Source organism: Aythya ferina (genome assembly GCF_964211825.1).
Source record: "Aythya ferina genome assembly, chromosome: Z".
Lineage (NCBI taxonomy): Eukaryota > Metazoa > Chordata > Aves > Anseriformes > Anatidae > Aythya > Aythya ferina.
This window is the reverse complement of record NC_140299.1, coordinates 51,505,538-51,531,620: the sequence shown is the minus strand read 5'-3', so window position 1 is coordinate 51,531,620 and position 26,083 is coordinate 51,505,538. Positions and strand designations below refer to the sequence as shown.

The 26,083-nt window shown below is 42.6% G+C and overlaps 1 protein-coding gene across 8 annotated transcripts in view; it reads left to right on the top strand.

Moving 5' to 3' along the window:
- The window catches only part of ZNF462 (zinc finger protein 462), a 97,727-nt gene extending 94,267 nt beyond the window's left edge, over positions 1-3,460 (top strand). For all 8 annotated transcript variants that reach the window (XM_084504168.1, XM_084504166.1, XM_084504167.1 and 5 more), the window contains one exon: positions 725-3,460. In XM_084504168.1, coding sequence (XP_084360294.1) covers positions 725-926 — 202 coding nt within the window. In that variant the 3' untranslated portion in view covers positions 927-3,460. The remainder of the gene's footprint in view (positions 1-724) is intronic.
- Positions 3,461-26,083: the final 22,623 nt, after the last annotated feature.

The window sequence follows — 26,083 nt, the reverse complement described above, 5'->3', positions numbered from 1 at the left end:
TTTTTTTTTCTCCTATCTTTCTTATTATGTTTCTTTTGCATGCTTGCAGCTAAACATGTAGAACAGTGTGAAGGATTATGTGCAGAGAAATTATGGTAAGACCTTAAAGGGAGGTTAAAATTGTAATGAACTCCTCTTAAAATGAGCATAGTGAAGTGCATAGCAAAGATCTTTGTCTTTCTACTGTAGTTTGTACACTGTGGGATGATACGCGTCACAGATAAGATAGCTGTCTCTGGAACGCTTAATTTTCCTTCTCTTGATGAAGATCAGTTCTGTAGTAGAGATGTCTTTGCTGACAAGAGTTTCTTCAAAGAACAGATCTTGTTCAAGGTTGCTGTCCTGCAGAAGACATTTAAATACAATATTGTAACTTAAATGTGGCAGGATGAAAAATACTTTAATCTTAATACCTTTAATCTTGTCCACCTAGATAAGAGTATTTGAAATGTTGAAAGCTAGAAAAAGTTTTATCAGATCTTTAACTCTTTTGGAAAAATACTCTTTTCCCGTGCCTTTTTTTGAGCTGTAATGTCATGGGTCCCACTGGCAGCTTCATTCCACTACCTCTCCTCTTAAGCATGAGGTAGCAAAGGTGTGGCTGCTTGTGTCAACTTTTTTAGGAAGAGGTCTGTTTTCCCCCCTTCTGTGATATGCATGGATTGGCTTTGCTGTTCTCTGTGTTGACTGCAAATGTTTCTGTATTCTGCTGCTTGGCTTTCAGGGCACTGAATGAAAGTAAGCATGGGACCAGCGAGGACAGCCAGACGAAGGAGGACGTGGAGGAGACCGTTAGCACACTGCCAGAAGAAAAAGAAAGCATTGAGAAAATGGTGCTGGACTATTCCCACAACAGTGAAACAGTAGTCAGTGTGGTAGCTGCTGACAAACCTCTCCAAGAAAACCCGGAGGCCAAAAACGAATAAGCATTTGGTGTGATTTTAACCAACGTACTTGAACAGTAATGAGTGGCATGGGGAGGGCGGGTGGGGCGGGCAGACGGAAGAAATAAAGCTGCTTTTAGGACTGAATGATCTATTTTCAAAGCACTGGTACCTGTGTGAGTGTGTGTGTATTAAAGTTATTTAAGTGGTGGAATAAGTGGCTCCATTACATCACTGCATCTTTTCTTCTGGATCTTGACAATGGGAAGTTACATTCATCTTGGACTAATGAAGAAACTCCCCATATTCCTACATTACACAACGTGCTTTGCAGTGGAGACTTGGATTGGTTGTGAATGGAAGCATCGTGAGCGTGGAAGAAGTAAGGGGGATAACTTTTCAACGCACAAATTTTGGTGCGTTTTTCTAGTTTTAATACATAATGCTTTTCCAGACTGAATGCAACTGCTTTAGAAATGAAAAGAAAAAAAAAAAAAAAAAAAAAAGAAAACAAAAACAAAACAGAAACTGCTTTGCTTAAAACAGTCACCTGTTTCCTAGTACCTCAAAATTAACCAAGGGAGATCTCTGCATTTGTCAGTACTACCTGTTGTCATTGTGGTTAAATGTAGAGAGACTGCTGGGCAAGGTGGTGAATGGAAGAAGAAAAAAGTTTTAAAGAAAGAAACAAATTGTGCTTAAAATCCCAGTGTGGGTTTTATTTCTTAAAATACTGTGATTTTTTTAATTATTTTAGTAAAAAAAAAACAAAAAAAAAGAGAGAGACTTTAATTCCTAGATAACTGTTTGTGAATTGTCATCCTTTATTCCAGGTAAGCTGTTTGTTAGTATTCAGTTATAATTTTAGGATTTGATAGATTTCATGTGACTGATTGTGCGGTTTTGTTTGCCACATTTATTTTCTATCAGCCTGAGGTGTTACAAATACAGCACAATTAAGTTTGTCATGTAAAATGAATTATTTCTTTTCAAGGGGGGACAGGGAAAGGAGACTAGATCTTGTGAATAGAACTTTTTGTTGCTGTTGTTGTTGTTGCTGTTAATTTTAAACATACGTAAATAACAAAGATGTTTTAACTTTTTTTTTTTTTTAAGACTAAAGAACCAAACTTACAGCACAGCTATGCAGCTTGCGGGCCAAACACATAGGTCCTCATAACCGTTCTGTTGCTTGTCATATTAACATCTATCAGTCTCACACCAGTAACTTTTTGTTAAGACTGGCTGCCTTGTTTTCTTCTGTCCGTGGTGTGCGTGCTTTCTTTTTTGTTTTGGTGTGGTGGGAGGGGAGGGGTGTTTGTTAACACATCTTTTTGCAAGTGGAGATGTAATAGTTACATATGACATTGAGCCTGGAGAACTACTTTACTCGATTCAAGGTGGAGTTGCTGAGTTTTTCCCCTCCTCCTTAGCTTTTAGCATGAGGGGAGCAGCGTAGAATGAATAGGAACCTGCATACCTAAGTGGCTGATCCTGCACTTTTCCTGGAATGGAAAGCCTACCAAACTTAAGGGGATTTTGAACAGGGAATACAGGATCTGGTGCCCATGGTATGTTCTGATTGTGAACAAAAAAGAGTTTCTTTCCAAAAAGTAGAAAGTACTTGACTGAAACCTAGTTTTAGAAATGCATGTGTCTTTGTTTTTTTTTTTTTTTTTTTTTTTTTTTTATTTTCGTTTGTTTTGGGGGGGATCTATGGGAGGGGGAGGGGGGAAAAGAGGAAGCTGCTGGGAAAATGGTGTCCCAGAGAGCTTCACATAAAATTGATGGCAAAAATATTGCATTTGTAGAATAAGTGCTACTTGAGAAGCATGGTGTTTTGCGTTTGAGGATTCATCAGTTGTGGGGTAGGGGGATTCCTTTGATTTTTTTTTTCCAACTTTTTTGCCTTTTTTTGAAGTAGGGAGGGAACGTCATGTGAAAAACACATTGGAGGGACAAATATAAATACACATTTTGTGTCTGTATTTGTTTTTAATTGGCCTCATTTCAAATGTATTTCAACAGTTCCATACCTGGATTGGGTGTTTGTAATGGTTACCAAAAAAGAAAAAAAAAGAAAAAAAAAAAGAAATAAATGATTGTGACATGCTTTTATCACTACTTTATTTTTCAAATAACATGTAAATATTGTAATCCATTGGATTTTGTTTTGCTAACCTGTTAATAAAACATACGGGACCATTATCCTTTTAACAAGCTTAGAATGTCATATTGTTTTCCTTTTCTTTCTTTTCCCAAAAATGTATACCTGATATATTGTGGACACACATTTTAGATGCATTATTATGATTCTGTTGACTGTAATGACATAGAATTGAAAATAACATTTTTTTCATTGTTTAATTTATACAGAGGACTTTTTCAGAGTTTGACAGAAGGAATTAAATAGCAAAATGCTAACCCATTGGCTTCAGCACTCGGTATTTCCTGATTTTAAAATTACTGCTTACTGATGGGGGATAGGAAGGGGATACTGAACTGTTGCACTGACGGGTTTGTTTTTTTTTAAAAAAAACAAAACAATGAAAATTAATAAAAACTTTTTAAGAGTGTGTGCCTGTGTGTGTGTTGTTCTGTATTGGCTACTCTCGTGGTGGGACTATGGAAATATCTATGTGACTGGTTCTGCATTTAACATCTCTGGGGGGGATCAAAGCATCTCTTTCCTCTCTTCATCCTTTCTCCCCCTATTTCACAGACGCAGAACTTCGGATTTACAGGTGGGGTGGGGTGACTCTTACCTAGCTCACACAGGGTGAGGGGTCTGCCACATCCCCGAGGAATGCCTTGGATATCCACCAGCCTGATATCCATTAGAGGACAAGGGCATGTTGCCAAAGTCTGATGACTCTGCCTGAACCCAAACATGGAAATGAAGAAATTTTGCAGTCTGTCTTGAAGGATCAAAATAGATAGAGACAGGCCACTATTTGGATTATCAACTCAGTCTCTTCATGATTTGAGATACTGTTTGCTCCAGTATCTGATGACCTGAGACTGTGCTTAATCAGACTTGAATATACGCCCAGTTAGCTGGAGCAATGGGGGTTACTTTTTTGCTCTTTCCTCTGTTGAAAACTTTAAATGATGCTTGTGGTGTTGTCTTGGAATCTTTCTTTCCAAAGTATAGATTTTTAAAAGCACATTGAAAAGATGTCAGAAGTGTCCCCCTCCCCCACTCAATCACCTCCTTATTTTCCATGTGTCTTAAAATAACTAATTCTTTAGCCTATCTATACAAAAAAAAAAAAAAAAAAAAAAAAAACATTTTAGGCTTTTAGACATTGTCTTTTATTGACAATGTTTTCTGGAAACCTTTGTCCATGAGGGAGGCCTACAAATAATTTGCACACTATGTTCTACCCCAGAACTAACCTGCACTTTGAAAAGAGAAAGGGTTGCTCAGTGATCAGCCACTAACAAGAATTACATCACTGACATAATGAAAGACCTTGCAATGACTTCTAGAGCATTACAGTTCTGTTATCCCATTCACCTCAGGGACAGGTGTAAGTGAAATTGAAATAAAGCGCTGTCTTCCCAGTTACAGGTTTCTGGCTTTACAGGACTGGCTCACCTGTCTTGAAATTCCTGTTCTGAATTAAAATACAACTTGGGGGAAGAAGAGGCAAAGGAAGTAGTTGCTATTATGAGTCTTTACTTGAAATTCCCCAATTCCTTTTTTTTTTTTTTTTTTTTTTTTCGTAACTGGAAGCCGTGGGCTTCACAACAAGCATTCATGCTGTTAGACAACTGGTGCTCTGCACACAGTGTTCCCAGGCTCATTGTCCTTCCTTTTCTTAAGAAGTCTGGGTAAATGTTTACTACCTTATTGCTAGCTGACTCCTGGCATTTTCTTTTGGCCTTGAGGTTCTCACACTGGTGCAAAGGCTTTGCTGGAGTTGCTATGGGAAGGGTGGTCTCCCTCTTGCAAACACACAGCCTCCCTAGAGTTGGGTTGAGCAGCCTAGGCCACAGGTTACCCGGTGACTTAGGGACCAAAACTGAGAATTGGCAATGTCACAATAAAGATTATAAGTTCAGTACTGCAGGGCTTTCAGCGGAAAGTCTACCATTTGCAAAATGAGTGGGACCTATGTGATACTTAGGATCATAGAATATCCCGAGTTGGAAGCGACCCATAAGGATCATCCAGTCCAACTCCTGGCACCACACAGGTCTACCCAAAAGTTTAGACCACATGACTAAGTGCACAGTCCAAACGCTTTTTAAATTCAGACAGGCTTGGTGCAGTGACTACTTCCCTGCGGAGCCTGTTCCAGTGTGCAACCACCCTCTCTGTGAAGAACCTCTTCCTGATGTCCAGCCTAAACTTCCCCTGCCTCAGCTTAAACACCATTCCCGCAGGTCCTATCACTGGTGTTTACAGAGAATAGGTCACCTGCCTCTCCACTCCCTCTCATGAGGAAGTTGTAGACCGTGATGAGGTCACCCCTCAGCCTCCTCTTCTCCAGGCTGAACAGGGCCAGTGACCTACCTGTACCTGTACCTACGTTATCTTGGAAACTGGTGCCTTATGGAAGACTTCATGTGAACTTAAACAGTGAAAGTCAGTCTCCTGGCTTCAAGAAAATATCTCAATTACAGATGTTTGGTACATTTCAATGAAAACTGCCCCAAGCTTGTCCTCTCCTCCCTACCCTGAAATGTGTTTTGTTCAATACTTCTTCTGATAACACAGCACTTTTCCACCATGTGAGCCAACAGTCTGGCTCCAAAGCAACCAGATTACTGAATAGGAAATGATTCTGGGTAAGAAGATTTTGGAAAAAGGGAATGTGTAATCCAAGATAGGCTTAAGATGTTACAGAAACCTCTCTTTGTTTTCAGAGTGGTTAATTGCACTGCCCCCACACCAACTGCCACTGGAAAAAGGGATTTCAGTTTGAGCAGTCTAGAGTGCAACCTTCAGCATGAAGGCTACAGTCCTCCCGGGACACAACAAATAGACCTTTTGATGTTGTCTTGTCTGTCACTTATCAGACTGCCCTCAGATAAATGGGTGGTGTCAAACAACCCTATGAGTCAAAAGTAGGGCTGGGGGGCATAAGTAAAAGAGCAAGCATCCTGATTAAATTTTTGGTAAAGAAGGATGATGCCTGTTTTGATCAACAGAGGTTTGGAGAACCTAGCTGAAGGCATCATTCCTCTTGCTCTGTCTGCAGTTACTTACCTGTATGTGAAAATGCAGTACACCTTTTGCAAGGGTGCAGGAAGAGAAGGAAGTCTGATTCATCAGTCTTGCAGGTTGTGTGAGTGTGGATAGAAAGGGAGAAGGAATTTGGATAGAGTAACAGAACAACTTCCTGAACAGCAGAGTGGGACAGCAATGGAGCAGGTCACCCAGGGAGGATATGGAATCTTCACCTTTGTTTTATCAAACACATGAAAGCCATGACTGATCTAGTCTAGCATTGTCAATAATTCTGCTCTTAGCAAGAGATTAGACCAGAGACCTCCAAAAATCCCTCTCAGACCCATTTCCTATTTCAAGATAAATTTCCCCTGACTTTTTGCAAGTCCATGTTTTTGGTATGAAATACTTTAAGGATGTGCTCATTGACTCATGAGTTCTTCTCTGAACTCAGCATTTCTGTCTATCCTATGTCCACTCATTCTTAACCAATACAAATATATGCTCAGTGATGTAATGCTCCTACGGTAAAGATCTCATGGCAGGATCAAAGAAAATTTTTAGCAGACTTTCTGTGTGGGTTAATTTTCATCATTAGCTAGGGACAGCACTGAACAGTGCTTAGATGTAGAAAACGGCTATCAAATAGTAGAAGATATCTCTCTGTGCTTCTGGGTTTCTTCTTGGCCCAAACTGTTTAATTAGTTCAGCCTTGAATCTCACAATTCCTTTTCTCCAGCACTCCCGCAATATGCTACAAATCAAGTGAAATAAAATAATAATTAAAAAAAACAAAAACAAACAAACAAAAAACCAAAACTAGTGTCAGTGTGGTGGGGTTTTGTTTTTGCTTTGCTTTTGCGATTGAGCCAGCATTCTCACTTGTTACAACTGGAAGAATCCCATCCAAAGTTCTGTCAACTTAAAAAACAACAACAACAACAAAAAAACATCAAGAATGATGTTTTAGAATAGAATGAATGAAAACATCAAGAAAAAAAAAACATGAACAAATAACTTCTCATGCAATGTACTCCATTGTGTAGCAACAGATAGACTGCACAGCTAAGAGTCAGGTAGCACTATTGGCTATTCTTCTTCTACATTTGAGAACTATTTTCTGCTAGCAGAATCATAGAATCACTGAATGGTTTGGGTTGGAAGGGACCTTCAAGATCACCCAGTTCCAACACTCTGCCATGGGCAGGAACACCTCTCACCACACCAGGTTGCTCAAACCCCATCCATCCTGGCCTTGAACACTTCCAGGTTCAAGTCATCCACAGCTTCTCTGGGCAACCTGTGCCAGTGCCTCACCACCCCCAGAGTGAAGAATTTCTTCCTTATATCTAAATCTACCTTCTTTTAATTTAAAATCATTGCTCCTTGTCCTATCTCTACACCTCCTGACAAAAAGTCCCTCCTCAGCTTTCCCGTAGGCCCCCTTTAGGCACTGGAAGGCCACTGTGAGGTCTGATGAAAGCAGGACCAACTGAGGTTGGTCCCAGTACCAACCTCTGAGGAACACCACTTGTTTCTGGTCTCCACCTGGACATTGAGCCGTTGGCCAAAACTCTTTGTGATCATCCAGCCAATTCCTTACCCACCGAATGATCCATCCATCAAATCCACATCTCTCCAATTTAGAGACAAGGACATCATGGGGGATAATGACAAATGCTTTGCACAAGTCCAGGTAGATGATGTCAGTTGCTCTTCCCCTATCCACCAATGCTGTAACCCCATAGTAAAAAGGCCCTTAGTGAAGCCATGTTGGCTGTCAACAGTAACCTTATTTTCCATGTGCCTTAGCCTAGTTTCTAGGAGGATCTGCTCCGTGATCTTGCCAGGCGCACAGGTGAGACTGACTGGCCTGTACTTCCTCCTTCCTTCTCTTGTTAAAAATGGGGATTATGTTTCTTCTTCTCCAGTCAGTAGGAACTTTACTGCTCTGCAATGGTTTCTTAACTGTGATGGACTCCAGCTTAACCACTACATCCACCAGTTTCCTTAGAACTTGGGAATGCATTTCATCAAGTCCCATGGAGGAATGGGAGAGTTGATCAGATCATGTGTCTGACTACGTCAGGGTCTTGACTCCTGAAGGAAAAAGCAGAATATTGACTGCTGAACAGGAAGAGAATAGTGTGTCCCTAACGAAAATGTCATCCTAATCCATTCTGAAGACAGTTTCATGCTCAGAAACATAAGGAGCCCTACCTCTTTCACATTCATTTTCCATAATATGTTGTAGTTTCACTACAAATTCCATTGTAAATTTTACTGAACTCTTGGTTTCTGTGATGAGAATTGACAAGTAAAATATTTTTGTGTGTTGAAATTAATTTAGTAATTTTAGTTATCCTGAAAGTTAGTTGTGTGAACTCTTGTTATTCTTATGTTGTCCATAGAAAGCATTTTTTTTATGTCTATAAAATAATCTGTCAAGAATTCCAGTTGATTCATTTCAGCTAGGATGCTTAGGAAAAAATGAAGTCATCCGCTGGAATGAGAAGAGATGTGCTTCTGTTCTTCTCAAATAATTTGCCTCTTTGAATAGTTTAGTGTAAAAGCAAATATGGCTCAGCTTGATTCTTGAATTCTCTATTGAGTTTACTCTTCTATTAATGAAGAGCTTAGCTTAGTCTAGCCAACTGTACATGCATGACTTCCAAATCTAAGCAAAATGTGTCTCTTTGCAGCTGTTCTGTTGTGCTCTCGGTAGTGTTTAAAGAGAGGAATATATTTACCAGCTATGCCGCAAATTAATTTAGCTTGTGTTGAAAATGTTGGACTGAAATTTCAACTTTTCTCTGCAGCGGAAGGAAATCATATTAAGCTCCTGAGCCAAATGATGTTTTGGGTCTGTGGAGTCATTTAGACTGGAGTCACCAAAGAGTTCTATCAGAGATGCTGCAGTAAGAGAAGTGGTAGTTTTGGTCTGTATGTAACAGTGGATAATTAGACAGCAGGCTCTGTAAAGCAATGAGCATTTTATGTGTTATTTCCAGAGACTGTTTTCCTCTGCTTAGGCTCTTCAGAACCTCAGGTATGTGATTGTTGAAACCACACAATTTAGGTAATGATAATAACTCAGAAGTACAAAGGAGTTGGTTTCCCATAGGTAAATAAATATGTGGCATTAAAAAGGACGTCTGCAGGAAAAAAAAAAAAAAAAAAAGGTCTTTGAGACATCTTGCTGCAGCTACCAGGTATTTCTTGCTATTGTTATAGGAGGTCTCCTACTGGAAAACGGTCAGAAAATGAGGTTTGCCTCCCCCTTGCCCCAGCTGCTCCTGTAATTACCTATTCCACTTTCCTTTGCAGGGTTGCTCCTAGTAATCGGATGACAAACCCTGGCCACACTAGAACTGGTAGGAGTTCAGCTATTATCCTTAGGAGAGTGAGAAAGTCAATGTGGTTCCTGGTGCTACAGGGATTCCATGCTTGTGTATGGGCATGACCGACTGTGCAGGCACTGTCCCTGCCTGGAAGGGTGGAGCATGCAGCAAGGCAAGCAAGCAGAGCTATCTGCTGGGCTATGTCTAGTTGGGACCAGACACAATGCACATGGCAATCAAAAGAGCAGTTGTTCTTGCCTTCAACAGTCCTTCTGATCAGCTCTGGAGCAGAGGTGCAAACAGGATGTCTGCTGTTTCAGCTCACACACAGAAAAAAGATTTGGAGGAGTGAAAGAATGTAAATGTGCCTGATCCATCTCTCAGGAGCAGGCTGGTCATCTGTCCTATCCACCAAAAGCAGGAGGAACAGGCGATCTGCTCTAGATATAGCCGTACATATCCCATGTAATTAATTAACAGGAGCAATAAAAGTGTAATTATATTCTTATAATCAGATTAAATGTATGTTATTTAATCCATTTAACATACATGTTTAACAATTAGGACCTCATTCATCCCCTCAGGCATGCTGTAGCTTAGATTTCTTTCAATGTAATGGAATTGGAAAGTTGAAAAGGAAATGCTGTTTTCCCATTAATTTAAATCAAATGGGTGTTGACCCTGAGTGGGTGGGCTGCTCACAGGAACACTGCGCAAGCTGGGATAGCCTGAGAGTGAGATGGAAAAGAGGAATAAGGGATAAGGCTCTCCAAACAATATGCTAATGACACACATGGTGGCAAAAGTAAGCAAACGCACTACTTCCTTGGCAGCCTACTTGCCTTTCAACAGCTGAAATGTCAGCTTGAGATTTTTAGAAGTTTGAAACTTCTATTTCCAGGGGCCTGTTGGAATCCTTTGGCACCTGAGTGGTTTCAAAAACATCCAAAAATCCTACTTTCCACTGCAGGAGATGTCAGCTCAGGAGTTAATAAGGGAGTTTGTATTATAGGTGTGATGGTGACTGAGAGGGCCTCCTAGTACATCTCTGACTGTAGGCAGGGAAGTGTCTACTTTTCATATGTGTCTCCGTTCAACTGGAGCAGAAGACTTCAGTCACTTACAGCAAACCTTTCAGCCTCGTAAAGAATAGGAGACTTCCGCCTTGGTGTAATACTGATGAGACCAAACTCCGTCATTACTTGCTCCACATGCACGTAGGAGCCTGTTAAGATACAGCCACCTGTCAGCAGTGGAAAGTGCTGTGTTCACAGGTGGCTAATCTTTTCATGAAAGAGGAGTTCATTTTGATTTTCCTTGAATAGTATGAACCCTCAAGTTTTCTCAATTAAAATGATCATACTCAGAGAGCTGCATGCTGATAAGAACACAAGCAAAGGCTTTAAGGAAGCAGCATGCATGTAATACAAATGAGCTGTTCTCCAGCACTCAGGTGAGTTTCTGCTTTATGCAAGTTTTACTGACAGATTCTGAGTTTTAGTCACACTTTCTTCAAAAAACAAGGACTTCATTTCATGGTTGGATCTTATGCATTTGTAGGTCGCTTGCCTTTTTATGATAGATTAGGTATCTCAAACCTGCCCATTATGCTTATATTTTCCAGATGTCTAGTGTCATCTGAAAGCTAATGATGGAAAAGAGAAAATGTAAACACACGGAGCCATGCCACATGCTTGCTTCTCAATTTTAGTCCATTGCTGTTGTTACCTGTGACTGTCAACCATACCGACACAGTGCTTTTCCTTACAGACCTCAAAGCCACTGATGAAGTGACTCAAGGTGCAAGCACTTCTTTTCAACACTGAGGCACCTGACCTCTAGGAGATGCAGTTGGGTGCAATCTATCTCTCAGATCCAAATTCTGCATAAACTCTGGAGAAGTCAGGAGCTGAATACCGCCCAGTCCCTATGGCAGGTCAGACTGAAAACTTACAGCATGTCTGAATCCTGATCAAAGTCCTATGTCCTGAATCCATCTCTAATCTGAACATCTAAATTGATGGTTCCTAAATAATCTCTCTGTGCAGCTGCTTCATTGTTGGACTTCACGGCTTTCCAGACCTCTTTAGCTGTCTGTGAAGAGTGATAAATCTTGTTTGCTTCTCCAACGGAAGGTTTCCAGTGCAGCTTTAGTTAGTCCATATTGTGTCCAATTTCATACTGGGATTTCAGTCTTTAAAAGGTAGTGAAACTGCCCTCTTGACTAGCTTTCATGTGTTCTGAAGTACATTAATGAAATATATAATATTTAGACTTTGAGTCCTCTCAAAGAATTTGAGCAGGAAGAGTTGTACAAACTTGCATTCAAAACTCCTAAACCTTAATTCCTGTTTATACTCCAGTGACAGACAAGGGCTTAAACCTATTTATAAATGTCTCCTATCACCATTTCAAGGTCTGCTTTATGAAGGATCCATAGCACTGGGAAGGCTTCTGCTGTTAATGAAGTGTTTCAATTATTTTAATTCTCATGTTTCTTTTCAGCAATGGTAGTCATAATTTCAGCAAAAGCCAGTTAGTATTTCATGCTAGTATCCTCTGTCGCTCGTGCACCCTCAGACGCAGTAATTTATAGTTAGAGGATGGAATAAAAAAAGGAACAAGACACTATTCTTTTTGTACATGACAATAGCATACAGAAGTCATGCCACAGAAGTATTTTTGTAGTGCTTGCTGTAGTATGAACAGAGCACAAACTCTCCATCTAAAAGAAATCTTACAATCAGAGGGACAAATATGCTGTGTGTTGGTGTTGGAGAAGAAGGAGGTTTCAATAGCTCCATTTACTAGATGGAGAACTGGTGCAGGAAGAATAGGAAATAATATTGTCTTGGGGAAGTCTATCATAACTGGGACATAAGCTCTTGTGAGTTGGGCCCTTGTTCATCACTTTATGATGAAGCACTTCCCGTTTTTTCTTCTTCTTCTTTTCTCTTTTTAACCAGAACAAGCATGTAAACCCAGAAGGGAGTGTCTGCATCATGGAGAAGGGTCCAGCCAAACTGAACTAACCATAAAATTGGTTCAGCCCTGAAAAAAAGACTAAACATCTGCTCCTGTGCACATCTGTACACAGAAGGATAATAAGCCCACCCCAGAGCTAGGCAACAAATGCCAGATCAAGAATAAATCCCTTGGGTAAAGAATATAGACCTGAATATGCCATTTCTTAGTGTAAAAAGAACCAGCTTACTCCAAGGACTTGCAAAAAACATTCAGCTACAGGGGAGAGGAGCAATATGTTCCTTTGGCAAGCTACTTGTTGTCTTTGAGCAGTATCATGTTGTCCAAACTCTTGATAAGGACACACATTTGTTACTTTGCAGGTTAGATGATATCAGGACTGCTGGTACTTTTGCTGGTGGTTATTGGAGAGTTGGTATGCTAGGGGTTATGAACTATCTGTCTCTTGGTTCCACCACTGCTCACATTTAAATCTGTCCTCTTGGTAAGTGTATGGATGCAGCTATATCAAGAGAAAAAAAAAACTCTAAGTTAAATATTTGCTTTAAGTTTAAATTTTGTGCATGAAAGACACAATTTTATTTTATTTGTATAACATATCTTCAAAGCTGCTGTGCTGCCATGGGTTCAGGTTTACTTTAAAGATGAGTTAAAATGCAATATAATATAGTCAAAGAATTTAGGCAAAATTAGCGATTTCCCTCTTTCCTGAGGGAAAACAGATCTTCCCACCTGCATGGGGTCTGTTAATAGAGCTTCTGGGAAAAGGGACACTGTCCTCTGGTGAGAAGCCCCCATGCATCCATATGGCTGGGGCTGAGAGAAGGCCCTTGCTTGTTGGACCTTCACCTTGACAAGGCACTTCCACACCAGCCCTGCAGAAGTCAGGGGGACTGACTGGATGTCTGTTCTCTCCCACCACCTTCTGCAAGTGCAGAAACATGACAGCACAGCTCTCCTTGTGGTAAACCCCTCCTTTGCCTTAATCTGGTGCTAGTGGTGCTGACCCTTAGCAATCATAGAATCATAGAATCATAGAATATCCTCAGTTGGAAGGGACCCTTAAGGATCATCAAGTCCAACTCTTGACACCGCACAGGTCTACCCAAAAGTTCAGACCATGTGACTAAGTGCACAGTCCAATCTCTTCTTAAATTCAGACAGGCTCAGTGCAGTGACCACTTCCCTGGGGAGCCTGTTCCAGTGTGCAACCACCCTCTCTGTGAAGAACCCCCTCCTGACGTCAAGCCTAAATTTCCCCTGCCTCAGCTTAACCCCGTTCCCGCGGGTTCTGTCACTGGTGTTAATGGAGAAAAGGTCTCCTGCCTCTCGACACCCCCTTACGAGGAAGTTGTAGACTGTGATGAGGTCTCCCCTCAGCCTCCTCTTCTCCAGGCTGAACAGGCCCAGTGACCTCAGCCGTTCTTCGTACGTCTTCCCCTCCAGGCCTTTCACCATCTTCATAGCCCTCCTCTGGACACTCTCCAACAGTTTCATGTCCTTTTTATACTGTGGTGCCCAGAACTGCACACAGTACTCGAGGTGAGGCTGCACCAGCGCAGAGTAGAGCGGGACAATCACCTCCCTTGACCTACTAGCGATGCCGTGCTTGATGCACCCCAGGACACGGTTGGCCCTCCTGGCTGCCAGGGCACACTGCTGGCTCATACTCAACTTGCTGTCTACCACGACCCCCAGATCCCTCTCTTCTAGGCTGCTCTCCAGCGTCTCATTGCCCAGTCTGTACATGCAGCCAGGGTTTCCCCGTCCCAGGTGCAGGACCCGGCACTTGCTCTTATTGAACTTCATGCGGTTGGTGATCGCCCAGCTCTCCAACCTATCCAGATTGCTCTGCAAGGCCTTTACACCCTCATTCGAGTCCACAACTCCTCCAAGTTTGGTCCCACAGCCCTCTGCACAGGAGTGATAGACCATGCTGGTTGCTTGCAAACCCCTTTCTCACCAGTGCCTTTCTTGTGAGTTTGCATGCAATAGCTGAGAGTCTCTGTGAAGAAACCAGACTCTTGACTGCACTTGGCAGCTCAGAGCTGTGTTGTTGAGGTGAGGATGTTATCTTGCCCAGAAAATGGAATTTATCCTTTTAAAACTCGTTGTGATGAGGAGGATGGTAACATTAGCTTGGGCAGCAGATGGCTTTTTCAGGAAGACGTTCTGGGAATGTGTTCAGGTTTCTCCTTTCATGTGGTGTATGTGCATACTGGCAGCTGATTTAGACTAAACAAAGGGTAATCCTACATTGTGGTTTCCTTCTGTCAACAGGCTGCGTGGTTGGTTGGAGCTCCCAGTGGCATATATCAGCTATTATTTTCCTTCTCTCCGAGAACCCTAGCAAGCACCCATCTTGATTCCAAGTCAAGTCTAAGGTATCCCCTCTTTTCTACATTTTCAAACACCTGTTGCAGTATCTAGTCACCCCCTCCTGGCGATGCTGGAGGCCTCTCTGGTTTCAGCCCCCTCTGCCCTGGCCTCTGCCATGAGCATGCCTGCCGATTGCACTGTCTGTGCCTTTTACCACTGACCTCTTCCTCTGCTGTGTGATAGGCTCTTCCTCACTGTTGATTGGCTCTAATCTCTCCCTATGGTTTTCCAAGGTTCTCCAGCTTGGGATTTGTCATTAATATATCTTTATTATATAATATATATAATATAATATATGGCCATATTTTTAAGCACAGCTTCAAGGAGACAAGAGCTGAAGATCTTGCTCAGGAGCATCTCTTCCCGCTGTCCTTTCTGGGGACAGTGAAACCAGACAATATATCACTACTACTGACACAGCACGGGACCCTTTGCTGACATAAAATTACTGAGCAGTAGCTGAAAGCACCTAATTGCTAGAACGACCTGAACACTGCTTGTTGGGGGGTTGTTTCATGTGTTTAATGAAGAGCTCAACAGTATTTTAGTGATAATTTGATACTTAACTTTTAGCCTATTATGTAAGTGCTAATTAAATGTTTTAACATGCTGTACATGTTTTATGTATTAATAAGCAATAAGTGTACAAGTTACACTTTTTATGTGATTTGGAATTAATTGCAGGGCGGTGAGATTTTCTCCTTTATATACCTATTAAACCCACATAACTGCTGTTTTTACAGTTGATTGGTGTTCAGTTAACATACCGTAATTGCTCTTTAAAGGCTTTAGTAAGTGCATATTTGAGACAATTTACAGTGTTAGCAATTTCCTGGTGGTATTCCTCAGAGGTATAGGGAAACTAATCACATTCAACACTGGAATTCTCCTGGAGCCTGCCACGCGTTTCCCACAGCGTTCCGTGCAAGCTTCACTCAGCCATAAGGGATTCCACGTTTAGAGCTGATAAACACACGAGGAGAATCACTTTATTGGCTATAAAATGATCCTGCTGCAGTGAGGCAAGCAACTGGGAGGTAGGGATGTGTTGTTAGAAACACAACTCAGGAGGGGCATAACTCAGTGCTCTCTGTTCTGTTCTGCGAAGCCACAGAGAAAAGCAACAGGCTGTCCTCTTTTCTCTTGGTAGATCACACACTCCCTCTGTGTCTGATTGTTTGAAGGTACGGAAAGCATAAGCCCAGGACTTTGTATCTCTGTGCAATCATGGCATGGCCTCAGGCAAATCACTGAGTGCCTCTGTGCTGCACTTGCCCCTCCATGGATTTAGCACTGTGCCAGTCTTTACTCCCAGGGAATACTGTTCATTCCAGACCGTAGACTCCTCCAACAAGCGATCAAATGCATATTTAAGATAGATTTATAAACAGACAAACAGCACCACCCTTCTGCCTCATTAATTGGGAAATTCTGAGGGCAACAGAAAACTGATTGCTGCTTCCTCGAAGATTGAGACAGCAAGGTGCACAAAGTGCCTGCCATTTAATTGACACAGCTATCTGAAATCCAATCTACCAGGCAAAGCATAGGAAGATTGTTTGAAATCTGTATGCCAGTGAGAGAGAGTGCATGGAAAAGAAAGCAATTTTTGTTCCGTATCATTCCTTTTGCATAATGTTGTATCCTTTTGACAAGGCAGCATAATAAAGCTTAACTCCCTCTTTGCTCCCCACCCTCCAATCACTGACTTAAAAGAAAACAGCAGAGCCCTATCTTTAGTGTCAAATGAACCACGGGCATTCTTCCAGCAAGAAGAAATGAGCTGCTTTTGAAAGAGTTGTGGAGGAAAGTGCAAAATGTTCTGACTTCACATGAAATAAATATTTGAATGATAGTCACTTGGCTTATCCTCTAAGATGTCAGTGTAGGATTTGCACTCCAGGTTTATATGAAATATTGACCAGGGTAGTTAGAGAAGCTTGAAATCTCTTATTGAAGATAAGAAAAGACAGAGATACAATGAGATGGAAGATTTTCATTTTCAAGGCACTTCAGAAACAGTAACTAATTAATATTCCTGCTACAAGATAGTATATATCATCCTATCTTACTGATGAAGCATGGTCAAAACTTCACGGGCAGATTCAAGGATATTGAGACATTGATTTTAACAAGACTTGGGAAACTCAGTCCCCTAGGCAGTACCACATATTTCAGCAGAGGCTTGGGTCTGGGCTGCTGCAGCCTGTGCGAAGCTGTAGGAAGGCACGGGGGCAAGAGAAGTGCTTTATCCTCACAGGGTGATGAAGACCTAATGCAGCAATGTGGGCTGAGACCAGCCATGAATCCGATCCAAATTTTAGCTGAAGCGACAAAGCATTCAGACCTCTGCAGAAATGGGGAGATCCCTGCTCCCCCATTGCTTTACCCATTCTTGTCATGATTGTCATTTCTTTTTTTCTTCAGAACTGTTCAGCATTAAAAATGTTATGTTCACAGTGTCCGGGTTCTTCTTCTCTCTTTGTTTGTGAAAGTTAATAGAAGTTTTTCAAAGTTTAGAAAAACTAAATGTCTGTCTAGCCCAAGTAACTGGATTTCTTTGACTTGGACTTGGACTTCTGCAAAGCGTTTGTCATTGTCCTCCATGACGTCCTTGTCTTTAAATTGGAGAGGTGTGGATTTGATGGATGGACCACTCGGTGGGTAAGGAATTGGCTGGATGATCACACTCAAAGAGTTGTGATCAACAGCCCAATGTACAGGTGGAGATGAGTAATGAGTGGTGTTCCTCAGGGGTCGGTACTGGGACCGGTGCTGTTTAACATCTTTGTAAGTGACATGGGCAGTGTGATCAAGTGCACCCTCAGCAAGTTTGCCGATGACACTGAGCTGTGTGGGAAGGGATGACACACTGGAGGGAAGGCATGCCATTCAGAGGGACCTGGGCAGGTGTGAGAGGTGGGCCTATGTGAACACCATGACATTCCACAAGGCCAAGTGCAAGGTCATGCATCTAGGCCGGGGCATTGCCAAGGATAAAGAGAGGTTGGGCAGAGCATGGATTGGGAACAGCCCTGAGGAGAAGGACCTGGGGGTGTTGGCTGATGAGAAGCTCAACATGAAGAATTTAAGACCGGGCTGTATGGAGCTTTGAGCAACTTGGCCTAGTGGAAGGTGTCCTTGCCCATGGCAGAGGGTTGGAATTAGATAATCTTTAGGGTTCCTTCCAACCCAAACCATTCTGTGATTCTCTAACTCTAATTTAAAGGAGGTACAGGCAGTCTAAGGAGGTGTGTTACTCCTTACATTGACGTGGTAATTTTAATATTCTTGAAGGAATGCCTTTCTTTAACCCATTTTAGAAACTTTGGAAAGTACTCCACCAGTTTTATTCCCTTTCCAGCTAAATTCATGGGTGAAATGCTTCTTTCAGTATTTTCACCACAAAATGATAAAAATAATAATAAAAAATTCTCAGAAGTCTGTGCTGGTTTGTGTACCCACAAGAACATACACATAAGGATGATAATTTACAAGTATGTGAATAAAGTCAAACCATGAAGTTGCCCTCATCAGCTGCCATGGTTCTGACAGGGGTGCGCTGTCTCAGTTACCCACATAATCTCCCTGTGATTGTCCTGCTCTGGAGCTACGGCATATTTCCCAGTGATGATGATATATGGAGACTTGCAGCATGCAACCAAAAGAGGGAAAATAGTCTTAAAGGTCAGACTTGGGGGTAGAGTTCAGATGAATGGTATTTGCTCTTCTACACCACACAATGATTTGTCTTTAATTCAGTGGAGACTCTGCTGCCTTACACAACTGGAATACAAGCGAAAGTAAATCCCTCAACAGCTCAAGGTAGGCAAAGGGTGACTTTTGAAAAGCAGGCAGTATTCAAGTGGTCTCTGTAAACCTTGTCCATGACGTGTCCTGGTATTTTAAGTTGTTTGTTGCTTACTTCTTACTGCCTGCTTTCTGATACAACAGCAACCACGGACTGATGTCTCAAAGAGCAAAGAACGACAAAATATGTGCTCAAAGTTATCTGCTTTTACAAAACTGGGAAGTATCTGAAATACTGGTGTTTTTGCAAAACTTACAGTGTGAGCTTGTTTGTCAGAGTGGAGTTTTTTTGCTGAAGTTATAGTGAAATGAAACCATTTATCCTGGTTCCTTTTAGGGCTTCTAAGGCTGTTTCTTGCAAGTAATTAGCATTACCCAGAAGTCCCTAAGGTGGTAAGAGTGAATAGCATGATCATGTTAATTTGGCAGAAAGCAACAACATAAACACTTGCAACAATGCTCGTTGCCCTTTGCAAGAACTGGAAGTGGGAAAACAATTTTGCATCGAGGGCGTGGTAGGACAACTTGCTGTGGAAATCCTCTGGGCTTCTCTCTCCCTCTGAACTGTGATTCAGCGTTGAAGTGGCAGTGTGATTTGCCCTGAGCACCGTCTCTGCAGCGGAGGTGGTTGGAAGCTTTCCAAAGGCAAGGTTTTCTTCTGGGAGGTGCTGATTCAAGGAATCACAAAACCTGCCATGCAGGAGGATTGTTCTGGCTGGAATCTACTTGTGAATCAAAACAATCGGTTTCAGTGGTTTGAAGTCCTGAAAGGGATGGGCTTTATTGTTTTTTGGAGATAACACACTGCTAAAAGTCCATTTTGAAATAGGAGATTTTAATTTTGACTGAAATATGGTTTCCTTCCTTGTCCCTGGGAGGCACCTCTGCACCTTCTGCCTGGTGCTGGATGCCTGCAGCAGCTCAGCACCTCTGACCACATGTCAGCACCTGAGGAGCCAAAGCTTGAGGTGATGGAGAATGGAGAGAGGCCCCAGGTTTTCCTCTGTGGGAGCTGGCACACACCTCCCTCAGCTGTGTACCAGCAGCGTGGTGGCTCAGCTGCAGCTGGCAGGGCCCTGCCTGGGGACTGCTGCTCCTCAGACCTACTGTGGGGCCGGTGCCCTGCTCTTCTGTTTTGTTCCTTGCACAATCCTCGGTTTCACCCAGTCCCACAAATCTGCCTGTCTTGGTGCAGGGGACACCCGATACCCTTTTACAACCAGAGACTTAACTAAAGTGAAATCAATACCCAGTGGTAGGAACCCATCTTCTCCGATTTCTATTAAAACTAGTGCAGAGGGCAGGAGCAGAGTGAACAGGACGGATTAAAGCTGTGTCCTCTCGCCTCTGTGGCCCTGGAGCAGAGGGGCAGGGAGAAGGGGAATTCAAAGCTTGGCAGCACCTCCACCACAGTAGCAGAGGAGGCAGGGAATCGTCACCTTCACACCAACAACTTCCCTGAGCCTTGGTAAAGTGGCAGGCAACTGAGATGACAAGCTTCTGTTACCATCTCTGGATCCAGGTTGGACACCAGAGAAAGGGATGAGGTCAGGATTACAGAAACAGCGCAGGCTGAGGAAAGGCAGAGCATGTCAGGCAGTGTTTCTCTGGTGTTTTTCCATGACCTCATTAGGCTCGGTTTCTCACCTTCTGAAGCCCAGGGGGGATGTGAGGGAATCACACAAACAATGGATCCTGATGAAGTGCATGCACTTCACGATGTCTTGCTGAAAAATACCAACGTGTCAGGGATCTGGAACATGCCCTCAGACATGTAAGCACCCTGCTGCTGATGTTTCCCTTCCCTATGCCACCTACAACCAGCTCCTGCCTGAAAGCTGCAGCATTTCCTCTGTCTGGGTCTTGACAATGTCTGTGCAACACCAGAGAATTTGGTGCAGTGAAGTGGATTTAACCAAAGGCAGTAAACAAAGTTTTTGGCTGTCGGTGGACTCGCTTTTCTGAATACTGCATATTCTTTCTCATTGCACAGAGGTTTTCTTAGTGCAGGAACATCCAAGAATGACAGTGCCAAGGACTGTAATGTCCCCTTGCAATGACACCTCTCTTGCTCAACTCTATGTCTGTGGCCTGTTTCTTTCAGTGAATAAAAATGAAAACAAACGAACAAAACCAATACCAACAAAACACACACATAATAAAACATAAGTTTTGTCAGCATTTCATTTCTCACTCACAGCTCTTGCCTCCTCTAGCAATTTAGGTTGATGCAGAAAAAGGTGATGAGTTCTGCCAAATTATGTCTAGGAAGATGCAAAAATACAGTCAGACTCTGAGTATAATTAAAAGTTTATTGCAAAAAGGGAGAAAAACTAATGTAATGGAAGGACATCTCCTGGATGATATTTCATAATCTCAACGCAGTGGCAGCAGAGTTGCTGACCTCTGATTCCTGTGGCCTAAGGCTTTGCCAGGGCAAAGATGTGGCAGGTAGGTGGTGCACAACACAAGATGAAGAAGATGCATTGGGCAAGAGAAAACAGAGAATATGTGGGGTGGCATAAGGTTGTAGAGGGTGTGGTTACTGGGTGAAGGTGATGGCCAGGCAAATGCAGATGTAGCAGGGAACGTGAACATAGACAGAGGGGGGTGATGACAGAGCATGGACCCAAAAGTGGGGTGGGGCAAGACCTTGTGGATGAATAACTGGGATGCACCCCATAAGCAGCCATGGTAATACTATTCCCACCCAGAGGCAGCAAAGAAAAACAGCTTTGCTCCAAAGCCCTGACAAGAGCTCCACACATGCACACACACGCATTTTGCAGTGTCTCTGCAAAAGAAATTTCCTGAAGAACTGGAATGTGTGACTAAAGCACTTGTGAAGTTCCCCCAAGGGACTGGCCCTTCCACTGGCATAAATCAGCATCTCCCTGCTGACACAGATGGATTTACTTCCCTTTGTGCAGGCCTGAGGCACATGCTGCCCTTTGTGGCTCCGTGGGTGCACAAGGGTGTAGATCTGCGTGGCCAGGTACTTTGAAATCCCACCCCTTGGTTCCAGTGACAAAATGATTCATCCCCGAGCTGTTCCAGCGGCTTGGAAGGTGCTCAGATGTCGCTCTATAAATAGCTAGCTAGATGTAGCTCTTAAATGTTTCTGGTGGCGATTGCCATGGAGTGAATTGTGGCTCGTAACTCTGCGGTGGTTGGTGCGCCGCGGCTCCCAGCACTGGGAGTGCAGTAGCGGAGGATCTTTCACGAGCTCACTCCATGTATCACTTCAAAAGCACAGAGTGCTGCTGGAGCTCCTGCTAAGCTGAGGGGTCTCGCGTAATGGTGCTGAATGTCTGTACGTGAAGTGGGATGAGTAGTGCAGACTTGGCGGTGTCTGAGTGTTGCCTTCTGAGGTTGAGTGTTACTTGACACAATGTATTCAATGCATGGTAGGACAATGGTAGCGCTCGCATTGTGTTCTGCTTCCCGCTGGTGTGAAAACAAGGAACATCCACTTCTCCTTGACAAAGAGATGTCCCTGACCAAGGCTCAGCCTTACCCTGTCGAAATACAGCTCTGTTCTCAGAAGTGCCTGGAGAAGTGCACGGTGGAGTTGCATGCTCAGTTCACCAGTGACCTCCTCATCCACTGCACATCAACGTACAATGAAATGCCCCTTACTACTCACCTGACAGTCTTGCCTGCTCTGCCTCGAGTGCTGGGACCACGTGGGATGTGCTCATCCTCCTGTGCAAGCAAAAGCGGCGAAGGGTCTGAGAGCAAAGCTGCTTTCGATTCCACTCACAGTAATCTTTACGGGGTGGCAACAGGAGCTCAGGAAACAATTTGTTGGTGATACGCAGCCACAGATCAAACCTGGTTCATGCTGTCTCAGGGATGTCACCTCTGTGGTGCCTACAGGAGAAAAAAAAAAGCTATGAAGTACTTCTGTAACTACCTGAGTTACCAAAGAAGCTGAATATAACTGGAGGATCTTTGCTCTGCAGCAGCTCCCTAACAGATGGAGAATAAATGTAACCATGAGAACTGATGCAATAACAACAGCAACAACAGCACCAATAATAATAATAGAGGTGGATAAGAAAACCATTTATGAGTGTTTTTGATTTGGGATTCTCATCAAACATGTTCTGATGTAACACCTCAAAAATCAACCTATTTTTTTACTTCCCCCACAAATAAAACTGTTGTGCATACTACCAAAAAATTTATTTGATCTTAAAAAAAAAACACACTCTGATCTTAAAAAACCAACCAACCAAACAAACAAAAAAAACTCTGTGCCTTACTCATTTCTGTCTAGACCATCACAGCGGAGACTGTTTAGCTGTCTTTGCATTTTTTCATTAGCTGCTCCTTCTCTTCAGCATCAGTCACAACACTGCTTTTTCCCTTAGCTCTCGGGTTCTATTGAACATCCCATCCAGCCCACACTCGTGCTTGGGAGATGATTCAACAATAACCTGAATGTCTTCTCTGGTCCATTCCTCATTTGCTGTATTGCAAATGTAGAACAAATGTTCTCTTTCTTCTCCTCCAAATTGTTTTTTAAGACATATTTGCTGTGAAGTCCTCTAAATCCCCTCCATGTTTGCTGGATTTCTGGTGTGTTGAGAGCATTTGTTGACCTACCTTGACCAATGGATTTGTTGTTTCTGTACTCTCCCCAAACAATATGTGCCTTTCTCATGTTGAATATCAACACTTTCTACAGAAGGGTCTATTTGCAGCCTTCTCATCCAGGATGATGGGATTCAGGCCCCTGATCTCGGCTCTGGATATATTTTTGCTGTACACAACACAGTACAATTTTTACTGAGTTTTACTGAAGATGTCAGGATCATTGTCTCTGCTTTCTGCAAGAGGAAGCTGTGTTGTCTCTGCTTTCTACAAGAGGAAGCTGTGTTATGTACAGAGATAAGTCCAAAGTCATTCATTGTGCCTAAAGATTTTAGGTATTGTAGTCCCAAGCCTCTGTCACTGCACTCCCCCAGTACTCAAAACCTGGTGAGAAATGGGATTTATAAAGTTTCTTCCCCTAAATCATATACTGCTTTTTTTCCTTTAATTTAATTTTTGTAAAAATAGGTCTCTACTTAATTTTGGTCTTTATAAGCTCCTATGTCCTTCTCTGTGGTTTGAACTATTAGTCTCCTTATCTTTGTCTTGGTGGTGATAAGTAGTGGGTGACCTGTGAGAATTTCACTCTCATTTCCTAAGGTCACATTGTGCATGTAAGAAAAAGAAAAAAAAGGATCAACATACCTTCCACTTCCCACCCCACTGAGTTTGAAACCATTGTTCTCCACATTGTTTTGGCTTTAACCTGGATGCTATTTGATCCCATCAGTGGGCTGGTGGCTTTGTGTTAGTCCGTACAGGATGGCTCTCAGGAGATTACTAGGCAGACTGGGAGGGATCCTTCTGCTGGCATTTGCTGTATTATATTACACTTGGAAATAAGAAAAAAGCACAATTTGTTCTGATTTTACAAAGATGCAGAATGGTTGCAGGTGTCTTTGATTTATGGGAATTGGTTGCTTTCAGAAAAATCAGGTCAGTCTGGGGTTTCCATGGAGTAGATTTTTTATTTTTATTTTTTTGATTGAAGGGAATAAACTTCCTTCCTTACAAAAATTAATCTATATGACACCAAGTTCTCCTCTTGGGAACAGTCTATCATGGTGTCTTGTGACCCTAAAGTGATTTCTCTGGAATTAGAGGGGATTTTATCTGCACTAGGGGGTAAGCAGGGTGAGAACTTAGCTCCATGGCTTACAAGATCTGATGGCAGCTGCACGTAATGTGGGGACTCCTGCAGCAGCACCAATCAGCTGTTCCATTTACAAAGTGTTTGCAATTCCCCGCTCGTGTTAGCCTGGGTGCAACACTGATGGGGTTGTTCTCATGCCAGAGCAAGGTTGGTTGCCACAGGTTTGAACATCTCTGAACTGCACCCAAGTGGATGTTTTGACAAACTCGACTTCTCTCATACAACTAGTTACTGAGCAATGGGCCAGCTAGGAACAAGAGGGATGACAGGTTTGGACTCAGTAATGGGAATGGAGCCCATCTTCCCTGGCTTCAAAGTTGCAGATCCTCAGACTTTCACCAAAATTCACCAGTTTACTGCAACTGACCATCAAAACATGACAAGACATCTACAGTTTGAGGTGTTCTGAGTATTGTTTCATGTTACTTTAATTGTACTGAATGCAGAGCCGCATTATTCTTCCATAATTTTGACTAAATTTTTGGATTTATGGAGTAGGAACAAGTTCATCTGGTGAGTAGCAGTCACTGTACCTGACATTTCCATTATTGGAGGCTGGGGAAAGAGTGTGGCACTGCATGCTCAGAGTCTGATGACAAAGTTCTTCCTCAACTGAGAGGCAGAACACAGACTTATCTATTTAAATCATAAAGATTTCACCCTTCCTTCATAAATCAGGGTTGCTACATCAAGGTCTAAGACTTTAGGTGGCTGCCGTGCACAGCTTTGTCTCCAAAACCCCTATGTCCATCTTTTTTCTACACCTGAAAAGTGGGGTGGGCTGTTCCTTGAGGGTTACACCATTGCTTTGCCTTCATGTTTGCAGTTACTGATGGTAGCATCCCGGAGAAAGAGTTGCCTGTTCTGGAGGCATGTGATATTTAGATAGGATTTGTTCTTAAATCTGAGCAGTTAGGGCCAAACTGAAACTAAGGACAATGATGAGAGCAATAGGCTTGGAAAAATCATATGTTAGAGTTTAGAAGGGAGTAGTAAACGCATTAGAGCTTTCTTCCCTGAAAGTGGGAGCAGGACAAAAGGAATGAGAAAGGGAGAAATATAATGGGGTTATACATACAGTGAATAGTTCCTTGTGATACAGGAGAGAATTCAAGAAAAGGAAACAAAGGTTTCTGATCATCTTGATGATAAGAAACATACTAGAGAAACGTATCTACTTGTATGAATTTAAGATCCACAGATTTTGTGTATCTTTCTTTATCTATTCTGCATGTGGAGCAGTCTCAGCTGAGTTTACAGTAGGACTTTTGGCATAGACGGGTACCTTTTGCGTGAGTGTGTAGGTGGGATTGGATCTCCTGGGGTTTTTAGAAAATACAGCAGCATGTGATAGCCATAGGGGCCTGGCAAGATGTCCTTCTCCAAAGCACATTTCTGGAGGTGCAGTCAGTGCTGTTACACACCCTCAGGCAGCCTTGTGTGTGCTCAGAGAAACTTGGTGTTAAACACCTAAAGCCTTGGTGAGCCACCTAGAGGTAGTGCAAACAGAGTCGTCTGAAGATAGCTGCTCTTCTCCTTTCAATTCAAAACCATTTGGGTAAAAGATGAGGTTTCCTGGACGGATGAGTGTGACTCACCCAGCTTGATGCACAGAAGGGAGAGGAAATGAAGTAAGGGGCCAAAAATAATCCTAGAGACATTAGCTTAGAAGGAAGGACAAAACAGAGCACAGACTAGAAAATAAAAGACCTACAGTGATGTGACATTAAGACCATCTGGACAATGTTTGGCA